The sequence below is a fragment of the Monodon monoceros genome, unplaced genomic scaffold (genome assembly GCF_005190385.1).
Source record: "Monodon monoceros isolate NGI ecotype Baffin Bay Population unplaced genomic scaffold, NGI_Narwhal_1 Super_Scaffold_20, whole genome shotgun sequence".
NCBI lineage: Eukaryota > Metazoa > Chordata > Mammalia > Artiodactyla > Monodontidae > Monodon > Monodon monoceros.
Window position 1 is genome coordinate 118083223 of NW_021703777.1, and position 19190 is coordinate 118102412.

The 19190-nt window shown below is 34.4% G+C and overlaps 1 protein-coding gene across 6 annotated transcripts in view; it reads left to right on the forward strand.

The window, feature by feature from the left end:
* Window positions 1–19190, forward strand: part of KIAA1109 (KIAA1109 ortholog) — a 208138-nt gene that overhangs the window by 158103 nt on the left and 30845 nt on the right. For 3 of the 6 annotated variants that reach the window (XM_029234854.1, XM_029234855.1, XM_029234859.1), the window contains 12 exons: window positions 858–1069; window positions 2172–2370; window positions 7688–7747; window positions 9589–9815; window positions 10602–10802; window positions 10997–11127; window positions 12395–12518; window positions 14386–14495; window positions 15156–15246; window positions 15779–15841; window positions 17878–18131; window positions 18700–18915. In XM_029234854.1, coding sequence (XP_029090687.1) covers window positions 858–1069; window positions 2172–2370; window positions 7688–7747; window positions 9589–9815; window positions 10602–10802; window positions 10997–11127; window positions 12395–12518; window positions 14386–14495; window positions 15156–15246; window positions 15779–15841; window positions 17878–18131; window positions 18700–18915 — 1888 coding nt within the window. The remainder of the gene's footprint in view (window positions 1–857; window positions 1070–2171; window positions 2371–7687; window positions 7748–9588; window positions 9816–10601; window positions 10803–10996; window positions 11128–12394; window positions 12519–14385; window positions 14496–15155; window positions 15247–15778; window positions 15842–17877; window positions 18132–18699; window positions 18916–19190) is intronic. The other 3 variants (XM_029234856.1, XM_029234857.1, XM_029234858.1) reach the window with 3 other exon arrangements.

The window sequence follows — 19190 nt, forward strand, 5'->3', positions numbered from 1 at the left end:
ACAGCAGCCACTTTTATAAAAGAAAATAATGGGAAATAAGGCTGAACGATAGATAGGATCTAATTAATGTGTCTTGGGCAAATAGGAATTGTATTTTAGAAGTAATGAAGAACCATTTATGAAGCCATAAAAGATTTAAATCGGTGGTGGGCATTGGCTGGTGATAAGATCAGTTTGTTAGAAAACTGCCCTTACCATTTTATTTTGCTAAATCTGGTGCACATTTTTTTTTTCATTTCTCATCTTACCAACTTTTGATCAACTTTCAACAACTCCTTAAAGTACTTTCTACTCTTTGTGTCCATGACATAACACCTGCTTTTCCTTCTACTTCTCTGGCCCCTTCATCTTTATCTCTCTTTAGACTCCTCCTTGTATATACTGCATTAAATGATGGTTTACCTTAAGTTTCATTCTTGTTACAAACTCAAATGTCTTTGACTTCTCTCTCTAAATCACACTTTATTAATGTATACTCCCAGTATTACGTACCTCTCCGTCAAGAATTTTTAACTGTTGTAACAGAAAGCTGTATATGGTCAGGGTCCATGTGTGTTTTCGTTTGTTATTCCATGCCAATGCCTAGCATATACAGTAGGCATTTCACAACTAATTCATTGAATGAATGAATGGACCTGGATTTTCTTCTTTTGCCACTTTGCAGTCACCTGCTTTCTGCTTTTTTCATTTCTCAAGTTGACTGTATCCTCTTAGATCCTTTCAAATTCTAATGCTACAATTTTCTGGGAGTAATTTTTATTAATCAACAGGATTTTGCAGCTCTAGAGGTTTACTTGCCATATAGCTTTACAGTTTTTATTTTAATTTTCCTTCTGCCCTGTCTTAATTATCAAAAGCTGTGCTGTTTTGGCTGAATTATAAGGCTGCCTATGACAATTGGAATGAACAACGAATGGCTTTACATAAAGATATTCATATGGCTACAAAGGAAGTGGTAGATATGTTGCCTGGTATCCAGCAAACGTCAGCCCAGGCGTTTGGGACTCTCTTCCTCCAGCTCACTGTGAATGATCTGGGAATTTGCCTGCCTATCACAAATACTGCACAGGTATAAAAAATCGAATCACAGTCCAAGATTAAGAGCCAGACATTTCTAGAAACCATTTTTATGTGTATAGAGTATAACAATAAGCTTTTCAGGATAACAGTTTATAACTTGAGTTTAGTAGATAGCAAGTAAGATTGAACTCCTTCAACCGTTATTTATCCACAGTGTATTAAATATCAATTTCATGAGACGTTTCTCTGAAGCATTCTGATATGCCTCATAATAGTAATGAGATTGACACCCATCTAATAAATCTTAATTTTTACCTTGGAAAATAAGCAGCTTAGTTTTCAAAATTTTTTATTTGTTTTGTATTTAGCCAAGACATCTTTGGCATACACTTGATAATAAAATAGAAACAAAGGATATTTAAGGATGCTATATAATAATGTTTAATAACTTTACCTAAAACAGGGTAGGGAATTTCAAAATTCTTTTAAACTATAATATTTAATGGTAACAAAACTTCCAAGTTATGTGTACTGGATAAAGCAAAAATTTACTCTTTGTGATTTAGGACCAGTTCTCAGGAATACATATTTGCATGCACATGTGTGTGAGGGAAAAGGCTATGAACCCCCTGTTAGGCTAAGAAGTTACAGTTATAACAAACACAGAGGTCTACATTTTACTGTTATAATTTACCTTAACCTGTAACCAGTTGTTGAATGAATTTATCTTTAAGTATTTTGTTTGGCAAAACAGTGTTAAGAAAAACTCTGAGTTGAGGATTGGCAACGTGGTGTGTTTGTGCTTCAGGAGTTGAAAAATGATAATATTTTAATGACATGATGGACAGAGCTCAGGAAGGCCTTACACACCAGGGATGGTTGTCAAAATGAAAATGTTCCCCACAAACTAAAAGGCTTGAGATAAAAAGAACAGATATTTAGCCTTTTGCAAGTTTAGTTTAAAAAAATGCACATGGCAATGCATTTCACATGAGCAATTTAATTTTAAAAGTAGGCATCTTTCTGAACTGCTTTTTAATGAAGCTCTCTAGGGTTGACCCTTTCTAGATGTTTGATCTTATGAATCCTGTGAGGTTTCCAAATTTTAAAAGTTGTCACCTTTTGTCTCATTTCTTTAATATATTTTGCAGTCTAATCACACTGGAGACCTTGACACTGGTTCTGCTTTAGTACTGACCATTGAAAGTACTCTCATCACTGCTTGTTCTTCAGAATCTCTAGTTAGTAAAGGGCATTTCAAAAACTTTTGTATCCGTTTTGCTGATGGCTTTGAGACATCATGGGATGACTGGAAACCAGAAATTCGTGGGGACCTAGTGATGAATGCCTGTGAGTGTCTTTTATTTTCTGTATGAGGTTTTGAATTTTTTAAAATTAAGAAGTAACCCCAGTGTCTTCATAAGTAAAACTGAAGGATGTTCATATAGAGGAATGTTATTGGACTTTGTGACATAAAGGCTATTTCTAATTAAACATATCAGAACATATTTGTGAAAAACTGCAGCTTTCAGTTGTTTGGGTAAGTAAACCAACTAGGTATTCTTTTTGATGGTACAACATTTGAACATTTGCTCACTCCCTGATTTTTCCTGTAATTGATTCGTTAATGACCAGGCAAAGTGTCTTTGTTCTGTGGGGATCTTGAAACAAAGTGATAAATGTGTAAGATCCAGTTCATCCTATAACATAATACAGGATAACCGGGAGCAGGGATTCCAGCCATAAATAAGTCCACATGTCCACATATGTAGTTTACAGAGTATAATTTGTGTGAATTCCTCTGATTCTATTATGCTCCATTAAACACAGCTTTAGTTATTCCTCTGGTTGTGAATAACTAAAGCTGTGTTTATATGCTATTTTGAAGGTACAGGGATTTATTTTTATTTTAAATATTACAGCAGAGTTGATAAAGCATCATTAATCTATTTTTCATTAATTTTTATTGGAGTATAGTTGCTGTACAATGTTGTGTTATCATTAATCTTAATAATGAAGAAAAATTATATTTGAAGAACTAAAGGTTGTGGACTAAAATTCCGCAGCTAATCTGTAAAACAAAATTAATTACTTTTCAGAAGGTGGTATGCCATTATTTAGCAATTTTTTCCTCTCTTCACTGGAAGAAAATCTTCTTTCCAGTTCTGGGTTTTCTTTGAGTATTGGGAGAACTTTCCAGTGTTTTTATATCAAAAATTGAAGTTTTAGCATTTAATATTGGCTAAAATTTTAGGTAAAAGTTTTTGGTTTTGAATGCTTTGCATTTAGATAATTCATAGGTAAAATACTAGGATTTCTTTGAAATACTTCAGGTTATTAAGAAGACTTGATATCAAAATACTCATGCCTAATACCCAAAAGACCAAAATTAGCCTTCATCAGAAATTTTTACAAGTAATCATTTTACATGGTTCTTATATATGTTTTTAAAAGTCACCATAACTGTCTTTTGTTTGTGTGTTTTTTTCCTTAAAATAAATTTAAACCTATTGATTTTTATTAAGATGACATTTTGCCATCATTATAGTCATACTGGATAGAATATATTTGGAAGCAAGGAAGGATACCATTTCCTTAGCAGTTTAAACAAAGGGAAAATGCATAAGAAATATGCCTCTGACTCAAAGTCAAGAACACATATTAAAAAATATAAACAATAACTCAGCACCTCAGTGGATATTATACCAGCAAAGTAGAACACTAACATGCTGATAATTGCGATAATCATAATTTATTTGGGGCTTTGGAGGGTATCAAATGACTTGTTTTTGTAACATGCTTATTGTTTGGTGTTTTGGGAGAGTGGCAAACGAGATGAGTAGAGTAGTTGTTTTGCTGACATAAAAGAGTTCCAAATTACAGATTCACCAATTAGTTTACTATTTTGTAGTTTTTATTAGTGTAGTTTTTATTAGGAGTAAGTATACTTGGATATAACTGACAATTTTTTTTAAAAAAGAGTTGAGTTTAGGGCAGAGAAATAAGGAAAAGTAGGATTATGCCTTAGGATTTTTTTTCACAGATCATTTAAAAATCATGCCCTACAGAAACAGAAATGTAGATCAATGGAACAGGATGGAAAGCCCAGAGATAAACCCACGCACGTATGGTCACCTTATCTTTGATAAAGGAGGCAAGAATATACAGTGGAGAAAAGACAGCTTCTTCAATAAGTGGTGCTGAGAAAACTGGACAGCTACATGTAAAAGAATGAAATTAGAACATTCTCTAACACCATACACAAAAATAAACTCAAAATGGATTAAAAACCTAAATGTAAGGCCAGACACTATCAAACTCTTAGAGGAAAACATAGGCAGAACACTTTATGACACAAATCACAGCAAGATCCTTTTTGACCCACCTCCTAGAGAAATGGAAATAAAAACGAAAATAAACAAATGGGGCCTAATGAAACTTAAAAGCTTTTGCACAGCAAAGGAAAGCATAAACAAGACGAAAAGACAACCCTCAGAATGGGAGAAGATATTTGCAAACGAATCAACTGACAAAGGGTTGATCTCCAAAATTTACAAGCAGCTCATGCAGCTCAATATCAAAAAAACAAACAACCCAATCCAAAAATGGGCAGAAGACCTAAATAGACATTTCTCCGAAGAAGATATACCGATTGCCAACAAACACATGAACGGATGCTCAACATCACTAATCATTAGAGAAATGCAAATCAAAACTACAATGAGGTATCACCTCACACCAGTCAGAATGGCCAGCATCAAAAAATCTACAAACGATAAATGCTGGAGAGGGTGTGGAGAAAAGGGAACCCTCTTTCACTGTTGGCGGGAATGTAAATTGATACAGCCACTATGGAGAACAATATGGAAGTCCCTTAAAAAACTAAAAATAGAACTACCATACGACCCAGCAATCCCACTACTGGGCATATACCCTGAGAAAACCGTAATTCCAAAAGAGTCATGTACCACAATGTTCATTGCAGCTCTATTTACAATAGCCAGGACATGGAAGCAATATAAGTGTCCACTGACAGATGAATGGATAAAGAATATGTGGCATATATATACAGTGGAATATTAGCCATTAAAAGAAATGAAATTGAGGTATTTGTATTGAGGTGGATGGACCTAGAGTCTGTCATACAGGGTGAAGTAGGTCAGAAAGAGAAAAACAAATACTGTATGCTAACACATATATATGGAATCTAAAAAAAAAAAAATGGCTCTGACGAACCTAGGAGCAGGACAGGAACAAAGATAAGGATGTAGAGAACGGACTTGAGGACACGCGGAGGGGGAAGGGTAAGCTGTGACAAAGTGAGAGAGTGGCATGGGCATACATACACTACCAAATGTAAAATAGGTAGCTGGTGGGAAGCAGCCGCATAGCACAGGGAGATCAGCTCGGTGCTTTGTGACCACCTAGCGGGGTGGGATAGGGAGGGTGGGAGGGAGACGCAAGAGGGAGGAGATATGGGGATATACGTATACGTATAGCTGATTTACTTTGTTATACAGCAGAAACTAACACAACATTGTAAAGCAATTATACTCTAGTAAAGATGTTAAAAAAAAAAAAATCATGCCCTAGATAAAAGATGGCCCTGTGTCGGTAATTCCCTGGTGGTCCAGTGGTTAGGACTTGGCGCTTTCACTGGCGGGGCCCAGGTTTGATCCCTGGTTGGGGAACTAAGACTGCAAGCCAAGTGGCGTGGCCAAAAAAAAAAAAAGCGTGGTGTAATTTCCTCTCTAGGTGATAATATTTTGGGGGGAAGTGCAATAAAAATTAGGACAATCTATAGGAAGGGTTCCATGGACCACTTAAATAGTAAAGATTAGATGCTTTTCTTTAACATGTATTTAGAAAAACTAAACCATTAGAAGTTTGAAAAATTCCAAGCTTTCTGCTAACACCTGGGTAGCAGCATTTGGTTGTCACAGCAGGAATACTGCCATCCTGGATTCTGGTTGGTCCAACTCAGAGATGACAGGTACAATGGGAAAGAGCCCAGTTGGTTTCCTACTTCTCACTTTCAGGATTCAGATCTACTCCTAAGAATTTTAATGTTCCTTATTAATTCATCATACCTCTGTATTCTATGAATTTATATAATCTTTTTTTTTTAGCTTAATATTCAAAAATTCTCTAGCACTTCTTGGGATTGGAAGTCCCTGATGTTTTCTACCCTTTTTAAATTTACTGTTTCTTACTTTCATTTGGCCTTAGTTATATTACTCCAATTTCAGAGGCTTTTCTTTTCATTCTAGCAGTCTTAAGATTTGAAAGGGTAGTCTAGGGTTTTTTTGCTCTGATTTATAACTATGACATTAAAGGTGAATTAGGCAATCTTTTACCCCCAAACAAGATCTAATTCTTTTTTATAATTTGTATGTGAGGCACAAGTACAATATGGTTCAAAAATATAATTTAGATTTTAAAGTTATTGGCACTATCTTAAAAAATACATAATAGAAATTGTCATTTATAGACCCTTTCTCCCAAAATAAATTGTAGTATTTCCTTTTTTTTAAAAAATTAATTTATTTATTTGGCTGTGCCGGGTCTTAGTTGTGGCATGCGGGATCTAGTTCCCTGACCAGGGATCAAACCCAGGCCCCCTGCATTGGGAGCGTGGAGTCTTAACCACTGGATCACCAGGGAAGTCCCTAAATTGTAGCATTTCTACAACTCACATTTGCATAACATTTGAATACCAGTTTAGAATATGGAATGAATTGCAAAAGGACATTTTATTTACAGTATATATACTGTCAGGTTTAGATTGAAATTTGGTTTCCATTAAGGATTACTGAGAAAGGGTCTTAATTCTATCTTTAGGCTCTACTTTGTTTAAAAGTTATTTCAGGGATGGTGTGTCTTTTGTTGATTTAATTAACCTCTTAAAAAAGCTGAAATTATCTGATTAAAGCTAAGAAGTAGTAAATGTTTCAAAGTTAAAGTTAGATATGTTCTGGGGATAGGTCCATGACCTTAGGAGGCTAACCTTATGAGGTTGACATCATGGCAGGCAATCTTTTTTTTTCCCCTCATAAAATGATCCTTGTCAAAGTAAAAGACAAGGTTGATGAATCATGTCTGTGACCTAATGTGGCAGTTCTTAGTTATCAAAAAATCATTTTAAAATTATTTGCATTCTCAAAGTGCCATTCACTCATGATGGTACAAATTGTCATAGTATCTGGAAACTAGAGTTTCAGAGTTGGCCAGGTATTATCACTCAGATAAGGAAATCACATGCAGAATGTAAAGATAAAACTGGAGTCAAATCTTTTTTTCTTTATTGAGGTATGGTTGATTTACAATATATTAGTTTCAGGTGTATGCAGTTTAATTCTTAAAATCGATAAGAATAAAATATTGTGAGATATGAAATAGATATCATAAGTCATCTAAGGTAGCCCTTTCATTCTCCAGATTAGAAACTGAAACCTAATACACTAAGATGTATCAGATAGATAACTAATAAGAACCTGCTGTGTAAAATAAATAAATTAATAAATTAAATATAAAAAAATAGAAACTGAAACCTAGAGAGGCTAGTAATCCTGTTTAGGTAATCATTTTTGGAAGAAAAATTGCAGTGTAATATTTAATCACAAGCATACTTTTATTGAAACTTATTTTGGGGGTGATTTTTGTGCAGGTGTAGTTCCAGATGGTACCTATGAAGTATGTTCCAGGACTACAGGACAAGCAGCTGCTGGTAAGTTCACCTTTGGTATTACTTTTGCTATATATATCTGGTAGAATTCTGCTTTTTTTATCCATTTTTCCTGCCTTTATATTAGAGGCTCTTTTAACTAAACTCATTCTGGTATTCCCTAATTTTAAAAAACTATTTTGCAATAATATTAGCATATTTTTATTTACCTAACAATTAAGTAGACACCATCAGTGTACAAGATACACGACAGAATGTTTTGGGAAAGACAAAGATGAATAAGATATACTTTCTATGCCATATAAGTTTAAATTCTAATAAGGTAGTTACAGCTCTGCAGCCTAACTAAACTGCAATAAGTGATAAGTTCAAAAAATATATAAAATTCCAATTGCTAATGAAATTTACAGGAGGGAGATAAAATTTCTAAATTTCAAAGGATACTGGAATGAGAGAAAGCTTTATGGAAGAAAAAGCATTTAAACAAGGACTTGAAAGATGGGTAAAATTGTTTCTTAAGCAAAAACTGGAAAATATGAATAGAGAAAATTCAGGCGGAGAGAATAATACCTGTCATGATGTCAGAACAGTGTCTAGTTAGAGTTGTCCAAATTGGCTGGAATAGAGTTATGTGAAAATAAGATGAGAAAAATCTTAAATCCCAAATTAAGGAATTTGGACTTCATTTGGTGGACAGTGAGAAAGCCACTGAGTTTTTTTGAGCAAGAAAGCAGATGTGACAGTATCAAAGGGACACTTTCAAGGATTAGAGAGGAGAAAAATCTAGGAAACTGGTTAGGAGATAACCATAGAAGTAATAATCTGTCTTAACTAAGATGACAGCATAGTGTAAATTTTTATTATTTTTACTGGTATAAAACTAGGGTAAGATAAATGGAGATGTTTATTTAAGAGCGCTTAAAATGTTGAGAGGGGAGAAGCTGATTAAATGAGCAGAGTTCCTTTCCTCCTTACTATTCCTCCTGTCCTCCAAAACCTAGTCTCAGTGCTCATCCTAAGTAAACTGTCTGAGGAAATAGCAAGGCCTGCAGTCCCCACTGACAGAGAGCTGAAAAGGTTAGGAGATTTCCAGCAGTCATGTTAGAAGGAAAAGGTGATAACTGAGGTAAACATACATATTGGGAGGAAGGTCACATAAAAGTCTTTGTCAGGGGTCTTGTTTATAAGCGACAACAACATATTCAAACTGGCTTAACTAAAAGGGGGAACTTGTTAAAAGAACATTTGCAGATCACAGTTAAACTTAGGAATGGTTATCTCAGTGAAGAGAAGGAACCAGGTCAATTCAGGGGGCCCTCAGGAACTACTGGAAACAAGATCCCAGCTGTCACCAGGGCTCTTTCCAGCTCTTGTCTTTGCTTCTCTCCGGCTGCTTCATTTGTGCTTACTGCTGACCTCCTGAAACATGGCAGGAAACATGGCTGCCAGCAGCTCATGAGCCTCATTCCCCACCCCTCAGTCACTAGAGAAGGACCGGTCTTTTCTCAAGTCCAGGGAAGGATTCTTAGTTTTCCAACTTTGACCCTTACTCAGACTAATCATCTAATTAATTCTGGCTAATGAGGGAGGGCTGTGCCAGTTCTCCTACTATAGTCATGGGAAGGTAGATCAGCTAGGGGGCTAGGGGAGGAGGGAATTCATAGGTCACATGGGGGAAGAAGAGTGCTGAAAACAGAGAAACAATAGGTGCACACTATACAATAGGGGAATCAATCCCATAGTCTCATGTTTCTGACAGATCTAGCTGTGAGAGACATTAGTTATTACACAGGGCCATCATCCACTTTATTCCCTGAATGTAGAATTATTTAAATTTCTATACTCAAGACTTAGCCAAAAACGTCACTTCTTTATTTAAACAGAAAGTAGTAGTGCTGGAACCTGGACACTCAATGTATTGTGGAAAATGTGTGGGATTGATGTCCACATGGATCCTAACATTGGCAAAAGACTTAACGCTCTGGGCAATACCCTTACAACACTGACAGGAGAGGAGGACACAGATGACATTGCCGATCTAAATTCAGTGAACATAGCTGACCTGTCAGATGAAGATGAAGTTGACACTATGTCTCCCACTATCCATACTGTAAGTAAACTCACAGTTAGACTTTTTCAGGACTGGCTTTTACCCTGAGAAAGGGATATTATTAGGTCAGTGTTATTTACTGTAGTCGCTAATTGTGGAGGAAGGAAGGGAGTGGTGGTTCTCTGTGTCTACGTTTATATAATATTGTTTTTTTAATTCCATAATATTGTCTTTTAATTGAATTCCTTGTTTCATAACGGCTGTCAACCAACTTGTGCCTTAACCTACAGGTAACATGTTAACAGTAAAAGCAAAGTGCAAGCAGATCTGTAGAGACAGAAAGTAGATCAGTGGTTGCCTAGGACTGGGAGAGTTTAGGGGGTTGGGAGAGGGGATGGGAAGAGACTGCTAATGTTAGGAGGTTTTGTTTGGGAGGCGGTGAAAATGTTCTAAATAGATTCTGATGATGGCTGTACAACTTTGTGACTATACTAAAAACCACTATAAACCATTATACATTTTAAATGGGTCAATTTTATGGCATGTGAATTATCTCAATAATGATGTTCAAAAATGAAAGTCAAAAGCAAAGTGCACCCACACAAAATAAAGTATACATTTTAAAAATGTGTATTTCAATTTATACTGTACATATTCTATAGTATCAGATTGATTAGTTATTAGTTAAACCTATTATTTATTAGTTAAAAAGAAAGTTTCTCTCTGCTTTCATTCTATTATCAACGTAAAAATTTTTTTGAAACATCTTTTAACTACTGTATCATGAAATAGTTTTGTTCTTGGAAAGAAATTTTTTAAAAATTAACATTACTGTTTACCATTTAGAGTTCAGAGGAAAGTTCAGTAAGTGGAGATGGCCACAAGCTCACCTTTGGGCAACGACTTGTAAATCACCTCCTAGGCCTGAGGCCTCCACATCAGCGCTATTCTGTTCCTGCAGAGTATCTGTGTAACCCAGAGATGTGGGCCTCCCCTCAGTCTAGCCAGTCCCATCTGAAAGCATGCAGAGCTCACTCATGGGGAAACGTAGGTAGCAACTAAATGGATTCCTTATGAAAATGAAGGGGTTTGAATCACTGGAGAATTCCAATCATCTTACTTAATATAGATGGCTTTGATTCTTGCATGCTTCCTTTGATTTAAGGTGTTATTTCTGTGATAGGGTAGATTTGCTTTGTGACCTGAGGGTGTTACTGACAGACATGCTTTTGATTTTTCAGGAAGCTGTAGATCATCGAAGACAAGGAGCATCTTGTAGCCAGCCAGGAGAACTTAGAGGAAGAAAAATTATGAAGCGTATAGTGGATATCAGAGAACTGAATGAACAGGCCAAAGTAATAGATGATCTTAAGTATGTATAATGATTTTTAATTTAGTATAGTATTCCCTAATAATAGAATAGATTTTTAAATGTGAAGGAAACTGGATTGGGGCCAGTACAACCCATTTAGTTTATAAATGAGATCACCAAGGTCCAGAAAAGTTTGGTGATTTGTCTGAGATCATACATTCATTAGTGATAAAGTTAGAAATGTTAGTCTAGTGCTCATCACAGCTCCCCATTTCTGAGAAGTTTATGACTGACTTTATGTCACATATATGCATCGCTACGTGTATACACATGTATCTTCACATATGTATGTAAATACGAGTGTTTTGCTAACAGTATTTTTGGAATGCAAATTTTTGAGAGAGGAAGAAAATTTAGAATTTATTAAGTACCTATTGTGATTCTGACGTGTTATCTCAATTTAATCCTCACAACATTTCTATGAGATTAGATGGCATTATCCAAACTTTATAGATGAGAAAACTGGCTCGGAGAGATTAAAGAATTGGAATTTGAACCTGTGTTTGTCTGAATTCAAACTTCATGCTTTTTGCTTGCCTGTATTAGCAGTTCACTAGAACTGAGGTGAGGGTAGGGCGAGCCAAGAGGGGGGAGTAGGCGGAAGTCATTTTTTTCTTTATCTGTAGCCTGCTAAATAGTACTGACTAGGTAATACTTGCTCTGTAAGACTAAATATTCTTCTTGCCAAACTGAAATTTTTGTTTTCCCCAAAGGTGGAAAACATACTTCATCTTTTCTAATCTTTGTACTCCTGTATCTGTGTTTTTTTGCATTCGAGGATTTTACAGAAATGTATACATTGTACAGTGAAAGGTATTTGCTAAAAACTTGTCTGTAAAATCAATTATGATACAGTGATTCACGTTTTCCTGTTGACTTACATTACAGTTTGAGTTTTGTTATCAGGGGAAAACTGACTTGAAGCAAAATATACTTCCTCCCCTAAAATCTTACCTGAGGCTTAAATTATATGTAAAATATTACATACAGATACTATTCTGCTAAGTGGTTCCATAGCTTTCCTGAGATTATCACAGAGACTCTTGATGTAGAAATGGATAAGAACCATTTCCTAAAACATTAGAGAAAGATTTTTTTTTTTTTTTTTTTACAGTTTGCCAGATATGAGTATTAAGTTTATGCAGGATTTTGGCCTGTCCATACATAATCTTTGATATTCTGATAGAGAATTTTAAAAGAAGCAAGTAAAAATCACTCTTACTTTGTTACCTCATTACACTAACTGCCATATTTGTTTTTTATCCAGAAAACTAGGTGCAAGTGAAGGAACCATAAACCAGGAAATTCAACGTTATCAACAATTAGAATCTGTTGCTGTGAATGATATTAGAAGAGATGTTCGTAAAAAATTACGGAGGTCCAGTATGCGAGTGAGTAAACATTTAAGGAGAATTTTATTAAAGTAGACTATGTAAACATTTTATCACTTTATGAAATTTTATGATGATACTTACGTTGTTCTCTTTCTTCCTCCATTGCTAGTGATAACACTTGATTTGTGTTTCTCATGTCTACTATGTACCAGGCACTGTTTAAAGCACTTTACATTCAATAACCCATTAAATCTTTACAACAACCCTATGTGGTAGCTTATATTATTTTCCCCATTTTAAAGATGAGGAAACTGAGGCACAGAGAGGTCAAGCAATTTGCCCAAGGTTATACAGCCAGTAATTCCAGTGGAGCCAAGATTCAAACCCAAACAGTGGAATTCTACAGTTTATGCCCTTAGCCACTGTGTTCTGTCTGCCTTTCATGAACTCATACTTTCTTTTTTGTCTCTAATTCAAATGTGAAATTTTTTGAGATGTCCATTGTACCCCTCCCATTTTCCACAGAAGATTTTACTCTTAGCCACTACATACTGTCAGCACTTTATTCTTACCTTTATTATTTGCATATTTAGTTGCCCTTACTAGTATTTGAGTCTCTTAAAGGACAAGTTGTTTATCTTTGACCTTACTATCTACCACATTCTGGGATTTAGTCCAATTGCTGAACGCTTGAAATAAATATATAGATAGATGTACTAGAAAAATAGAGTAGAAAATAATTCTAAAACGTATTCAAATGGAGGTAGGTTGCTTTGGGTCAAGGTGGTCTTGTTAGTAGAAAAACTAATTTTTAAAAATATAGTCAGCAAAACCCTCCAGTTTTTTTTAACCAGAATATGGTTTTTGGGTGTTACCCCAATACATAAAAGCTGGTTAAATCAGAGCTGTTGAGGTTAGAGAAAATGTGGAAAGGTTACAGGGATCCAGAGTTCATCGGCTTGAACTTTCTTTCCTTGGTCACCACCAAAGTCCTAGACCTCATTTGAATAGTGTTCTAAATTATTTATTTAAATTAGGAATAAAATTCAATTTTATTCATCACTGGCTTCTGATAGTACTAAATGGATAGTGATGCTCTGTAATGCATAACTCTGTGTTTAAATTTTTTGCCACTATGTACCTCACAGTCATGCAACATAATGAAAACATTGCTTGCCATACTGTTTATAAGCTAGTTTAGACTTGGCAGTTAACTGTTAAAAATAAAACTAGGTAGAGAGGATTAGGAAAATTACTGAAATTAAATCTGTGTTCTTAACATTTTTCTCATTTGGTATTTCCCCCTCAATTCCCTTTTAGTCCTCTTGCTTTCTAAGTCTCCACTGTATTAGAATCTTTTTACTATCTAGCCCCCCCAAACTACAAATTTGAAGAAGAGGGATTTGGTGACAAGGAGGGTGTTCCAGTCACCACTTCCTTTCCTTTTCTGTAATAAAGAGTTCTGTCAGGAGGGGTACCCTTGGGTGGTACTCGGGATGATTAGTGGTCGCTCCCTCCCTCCCCCTCCCCCTCTTCCCTGATCTCCTCTTCTCCCCCCTCCCCTCACGTTTCTCCCAGAATCTTTCCTTTTAATTCTCATTTTCTTTCTTTTCTTATTGTTTCCTTATTTCTCCCCTTATTTCTATACCCCTCATCCCTGCTCCCAACTCAAACGAGCTGGTGGCTCCTATTTTCCTTGTACAGCCTTCCTAATTGACGTTAGGACTAAGAATAGTTGATTCCTGCTGCACTTTGATCCATCTGTGTTGTTAAGTGACATTTAAAGTCACAATTTAAGATAACTTGTTATTGACCTGGGGGAGACAAGATAACTTCTTTAATAGCAGAACATTTTACCTGAAGTCAGATATTACAACAGTAAACAACTGCCTAAAGTCACCCTTTTTCTGTCCCCTTTCATTAGGCTGCTTCCCTAAAGGATAAGTGGGGTTTGGGTTACAAACCAAGTTACAGCCGATCAAAAACCATTTCAGCTTCTGGAAGACCACCTCTTAAGCGAATGGAAAGGGCAAGGTAATATATTTCAACCAATGAAACAAGTAATAAAATTGCTGACTCTTTTGCCAAAGGTCACTACTTATTTATTGGGGGAATTACAAAATTAAGGTAGCAAATGGACCTTATTAGTAAAGCTAGTAATAGTGGATACTGTCAAACTAAGAAGTTTGAGGAATCCCTCTATCTCATTTATACTCTACTTTTATGTTATAAAAGTCATTGTGTGCTTTTTAGTAATGAAGTACACTGCTATTTAGACAAGTTTATGCATAAACTTATAGACTATCCAAAGAAATGAATATTTGCATGTTAGTAGCTGCAGCTCTAAATTTGTCATTTTAGAAAAAGTGTGATTATACACACATTTAACATATGAAAAATGGAAATTTTACTTATTATTGAAGAAAAATATAGTTTTACTAGTAAATGAACACTATAAAGTAAGTATAAATTCTTTTTTATAAGGCTTAATTTTAGGAAATCTTGTGTTAAAGCAATGAACTTTTTTTTTATGAGATGCTAAAGGTTAAGAAATGGAATACCAAAAGTTCAATCCTTGGATAAGGTAAATATTTAGAAATAAAGTGTTAATGTCATTAATCAGACTTTTATAAAGTCCAGGGGTTTTTTTTGAACACGAATATTAATGTTTTATAACTTTATATTTTATTATAGTTCTCGAGTAGGTGAAACTGAGGAGCTCCCAGAAATCCGGGTGGATGCAGCATCTCCTGGACCCAGAGTCACTTTCAATATCCAAGATACAGTAAGAGAGATACTATTTGTTAGAGATACACAGTGCTAAATAATTTTTAGTAATTACAAAATTATAGTAGTTATGCAGTTTAGAAATAGTAGTTCCTACTTACAGTGAAAGTGTGGATTGTGATGGTTGAGGTGTCTGTACGTTGCCAAATAGCAGAGCACTATTGAGAGCCATGCCGCAGGTGTTAGTGTTTTGCATGTAGAATAAAGACTCCATACTGCTTGTAGGTAGAAACATTTTGTTGAATAATTTTTCTTTCAAGTTTGACTCTGCATTAAACTGGGTATTTTACACAAATGTAAATGTGGAATGTTTTTACTTAATGTATTTTATTGTTTATGTATTTTTGTTCAGAATATATAGAGATAATATCAGAAACTAGTAGTAAAAAAGGTCAGCGTCAAAGTTGTATTCTAATTTTATAGCATGTTAAAATTAATGTTAAAATGTTTGTTGTTTTTTGTTTACTTTTAAATCATTGTTTTTTTATTTTTCATTAATTTTTATAAATGTTCTTATTATTTTAATTAAGTTGAAAAAAACGGTATGGGGAAGTACACCACAGTCCAGCTGTCCTGGGGAAGGGTATTTTCAGGTACTTTTTAAGAACAACATAAATTTTGCTTTAAAACTAAGTAACCACTCTGAAAATCTGCTTTAAAAATGTCTTCCTCTCATTTCATACTAAACTCAGACCTTGAAGATATTTTACATAAAGGTTTAAGATTGTTTCAATTCTTTTTCATCATTTATATTTCCTAAGCTTTTTCATGAATATATTTTACTTCTATACTCACTCATAATTTAATAGTAATTATTTAATCTCCAAAATTAAAGAAGGACTAAATCAGCACACCAGATTAACTCAACAAAATCATAAACCAAAAACTGTTACAGTTATTTGCTAATCCCGAAGTGAATCTCTTTTTCCCTACACTCAAACACAAAATGAATCTTTTCTTTAAGAAAAACTTAGTTACCTAATTCAAACTAGAATCAACAGAACAACAAATTAATCGAGTGTTATTTATTTTCAGTCACTAGTATAAAAAAAGCATGTATAAAAGCAATCTATTAAAAATTATGTTCAAAACAGTGTGGAAAATGTGCTACACAATCACTTATAAGTTGAGTTAACACCTTTATAAGCTACATATTTTCCCTAAATGTAAGTTATAAAAGTAAAATTTAATTTTAAAATTGTATCTGTATAGTAGGTATATAAATCATTGTCTAGAAATTTTCTGTCAAGTTACATTTAAAAATTGGAACTTATTCCACATTTGTTTCCCCTCGCCCACTCTTTTAAGATAGTCTCAATATATATCCCGTAGTTACACTGAATTTAGTCAAGCCGAATTTTGTTTTAGAACTATTGGGTTGTAATAGAGTGAGCCTGAACAGACATGTCCTTTTTTCTAAAAATGAACTTGGAAATACTGTCCTTTACAGTGAATTGAATGGATTCTACTAATTGATTTTTTTTTCCTGTATTTTTAAAATCGAGATAATTGACATATAACATTATTTTCAGGTATACAACATAATTATTTGATATATGTATATACTGTGAAATGATTGAGTTATTCTTAAAGGCATTAATATTCGAATGATTCAAGTCCAATTTTTAAATAGCAGTATATTCTGTTTATAAAAAATAGTGTATAAAAATCATGAATTACAGATCATTAAGGCATGGTTAAATAGAAAATAAATATAAACAAAGGGATATTTATCTACATAAACTCTTACCACAGCTTTAAAAGTTGAAGATTTTCTGATAAAATCTGACTTACTTACTAAATGATATGTTATTTTTTAAAAAGTGAAGAAAATCTAGATTCTGCAAATGTTTGAAATTTTGATTATAGGATTTCACTATGTATCTTGTAGTAATATCAATGTACCTTGCACATTACACTTTGCAAAGGCTTATCACATTCCCTCAAAGGATATGTGAGCAAATCTCAAAACTGGGAATCAAAATAAGGTCATAGAAGTTTGTTTTTTGTTTTTTTTGGACCTACTTAAATGCAGTGGTCTCCTGATACAATCCTCAGTGAGTGACATTGTACTTATTATACAAAGTATTTGCCTTAAAATACAGAATTCTTAAGTTTGATTGATTGCTATTTAATTATATAACTATTTACACATCTTTCTTCAGCTCAGTAGGGGCCCATTTTAAAAAGATGTATCCACAGAAAGTATTCTGGAAGCACAGAGTACATTCTGTACTGACAGTTGCATCCTCTTCCATCATTAATTGCTCTCTTGCCCTTCTAATTTAATCACATTGTTTCTTTTGTCTCCACAGCATGATTAACCCATGCTTTAAAGAATTACAGTATGTGCTAATTAACATGATGATATATGCTTATATAAAGTAAAATTTCACTCTAATTTTTAGTGAGTCAGTGGTATGACTTTCTGTGGTTTGAACTTCTGCTTCCTTCTTTGGTGTACCATTTCATATGTTTGTAAAGCTGATCTTTCAGTTCAGAGTGAGGAAATTCAATTTTGAGAGAAATTTTAGACGCTTAAATGTATATTTTTTCTTTTTCTTTTTTTTTTAAGGGAAAAGAGGTTTATAATGTGAACCTGATTCATATTTTTTCTCTTTACATTCAGTTTCCAGAGGAGACAGAACTGGACCTTTTGTCAGTAACCATTGAAGGTCCATCCCATTACTCCTCAAATAGTGAAGGATCATATTCCGTGTTCAGTTCTCCCAAAACTCCAGGAGGCCTTTCACCAGGCATTTCTTTCCAACCTGAGGAGGGCCGACGGGATGACAGTTTGTCTTCTACCAGTGAAGATTCCGAGAAGGATGAAAAGGATGAAGACCATGAGAGGGAAAGGTTCTATATTTACAGGAAACCCTCGTGAGTAGCTTTAAGATCCTTAGGCAGTATTTTAGAATCTAAAACTGAGCTTAAAGCATTATATAACTGTTAATTTTTACAGAAAAAAAAAAACTTAACGTGCCTACCCAGAGTGAGACTAGGAGACGTATCCATGGTTTACTAATATAATTTAGCTCCATATGGCATTATTTTTTTCTTTCCCTGTCTTTATGTCTTTTAATAAAATCTAGAAAGTAGCATTTTAAATTTTACAATTTGCAAAAATGAAATCTCCTCCAAGTTGTAGAATGTAGGTCATACGCTGATATTCAGACTCCTTAATATCAGTGCTTGTGCCTGTGTCCTGAGCAGTGAGAACATTGCCTGACACATGACAGTTACTCAGTACATAGTTGTTGAATAAAATGTGACTCCATTAAACTTAAGAAAAACTTCAATTAGTAGGAGCCAGTTGGGTAATTTGTGTGAATTTATAAAATAGTGAAATTTATTTACAGACTACTGCTCACATAACATGTTGGAAAATAGTTTGTTGAAAACTCTTCCCAGTTTACTACAATGTAATCACCAGTTGTTCTTTCTCTAGACATACATCTCGTAAAAAAGCAACAGGCTTTGCTGCTGTTCATCAGCTATTTACAGAACGCTGGCCAACAGCCCCGGCCAACAGAAGTCTTAGTGGCACAGCTACAGAGAGAAATATTGACTTTGAACTTGATATACGAGTTGAAATTGATAGTGGAAAATGTGTGCTCCACCCAACCACCCTTCTACAAGAACATGATGATATAAGCTTGAGAAGGTAAGATATTGGTCAGAAAGGTGTACAAGTAACTTCATTTGTTAGAACTACTATTTATATATCATTAATCGTAACAAACACTTCCCACCACATCCCAAAATGCAGATTTAAAGAGTATATTTTATTATAATTAGCATGTTTGAGTGCTTATTTGTATATAACATACTGTTTTCTTTAAACAAGTGTATAATATTTTCTGGTGATTAGAAATGGACGTCTGATTTAGATTCTAGCAAATTTGTTAATTAAAATAGTTATATCCTTGGAATTCTTTA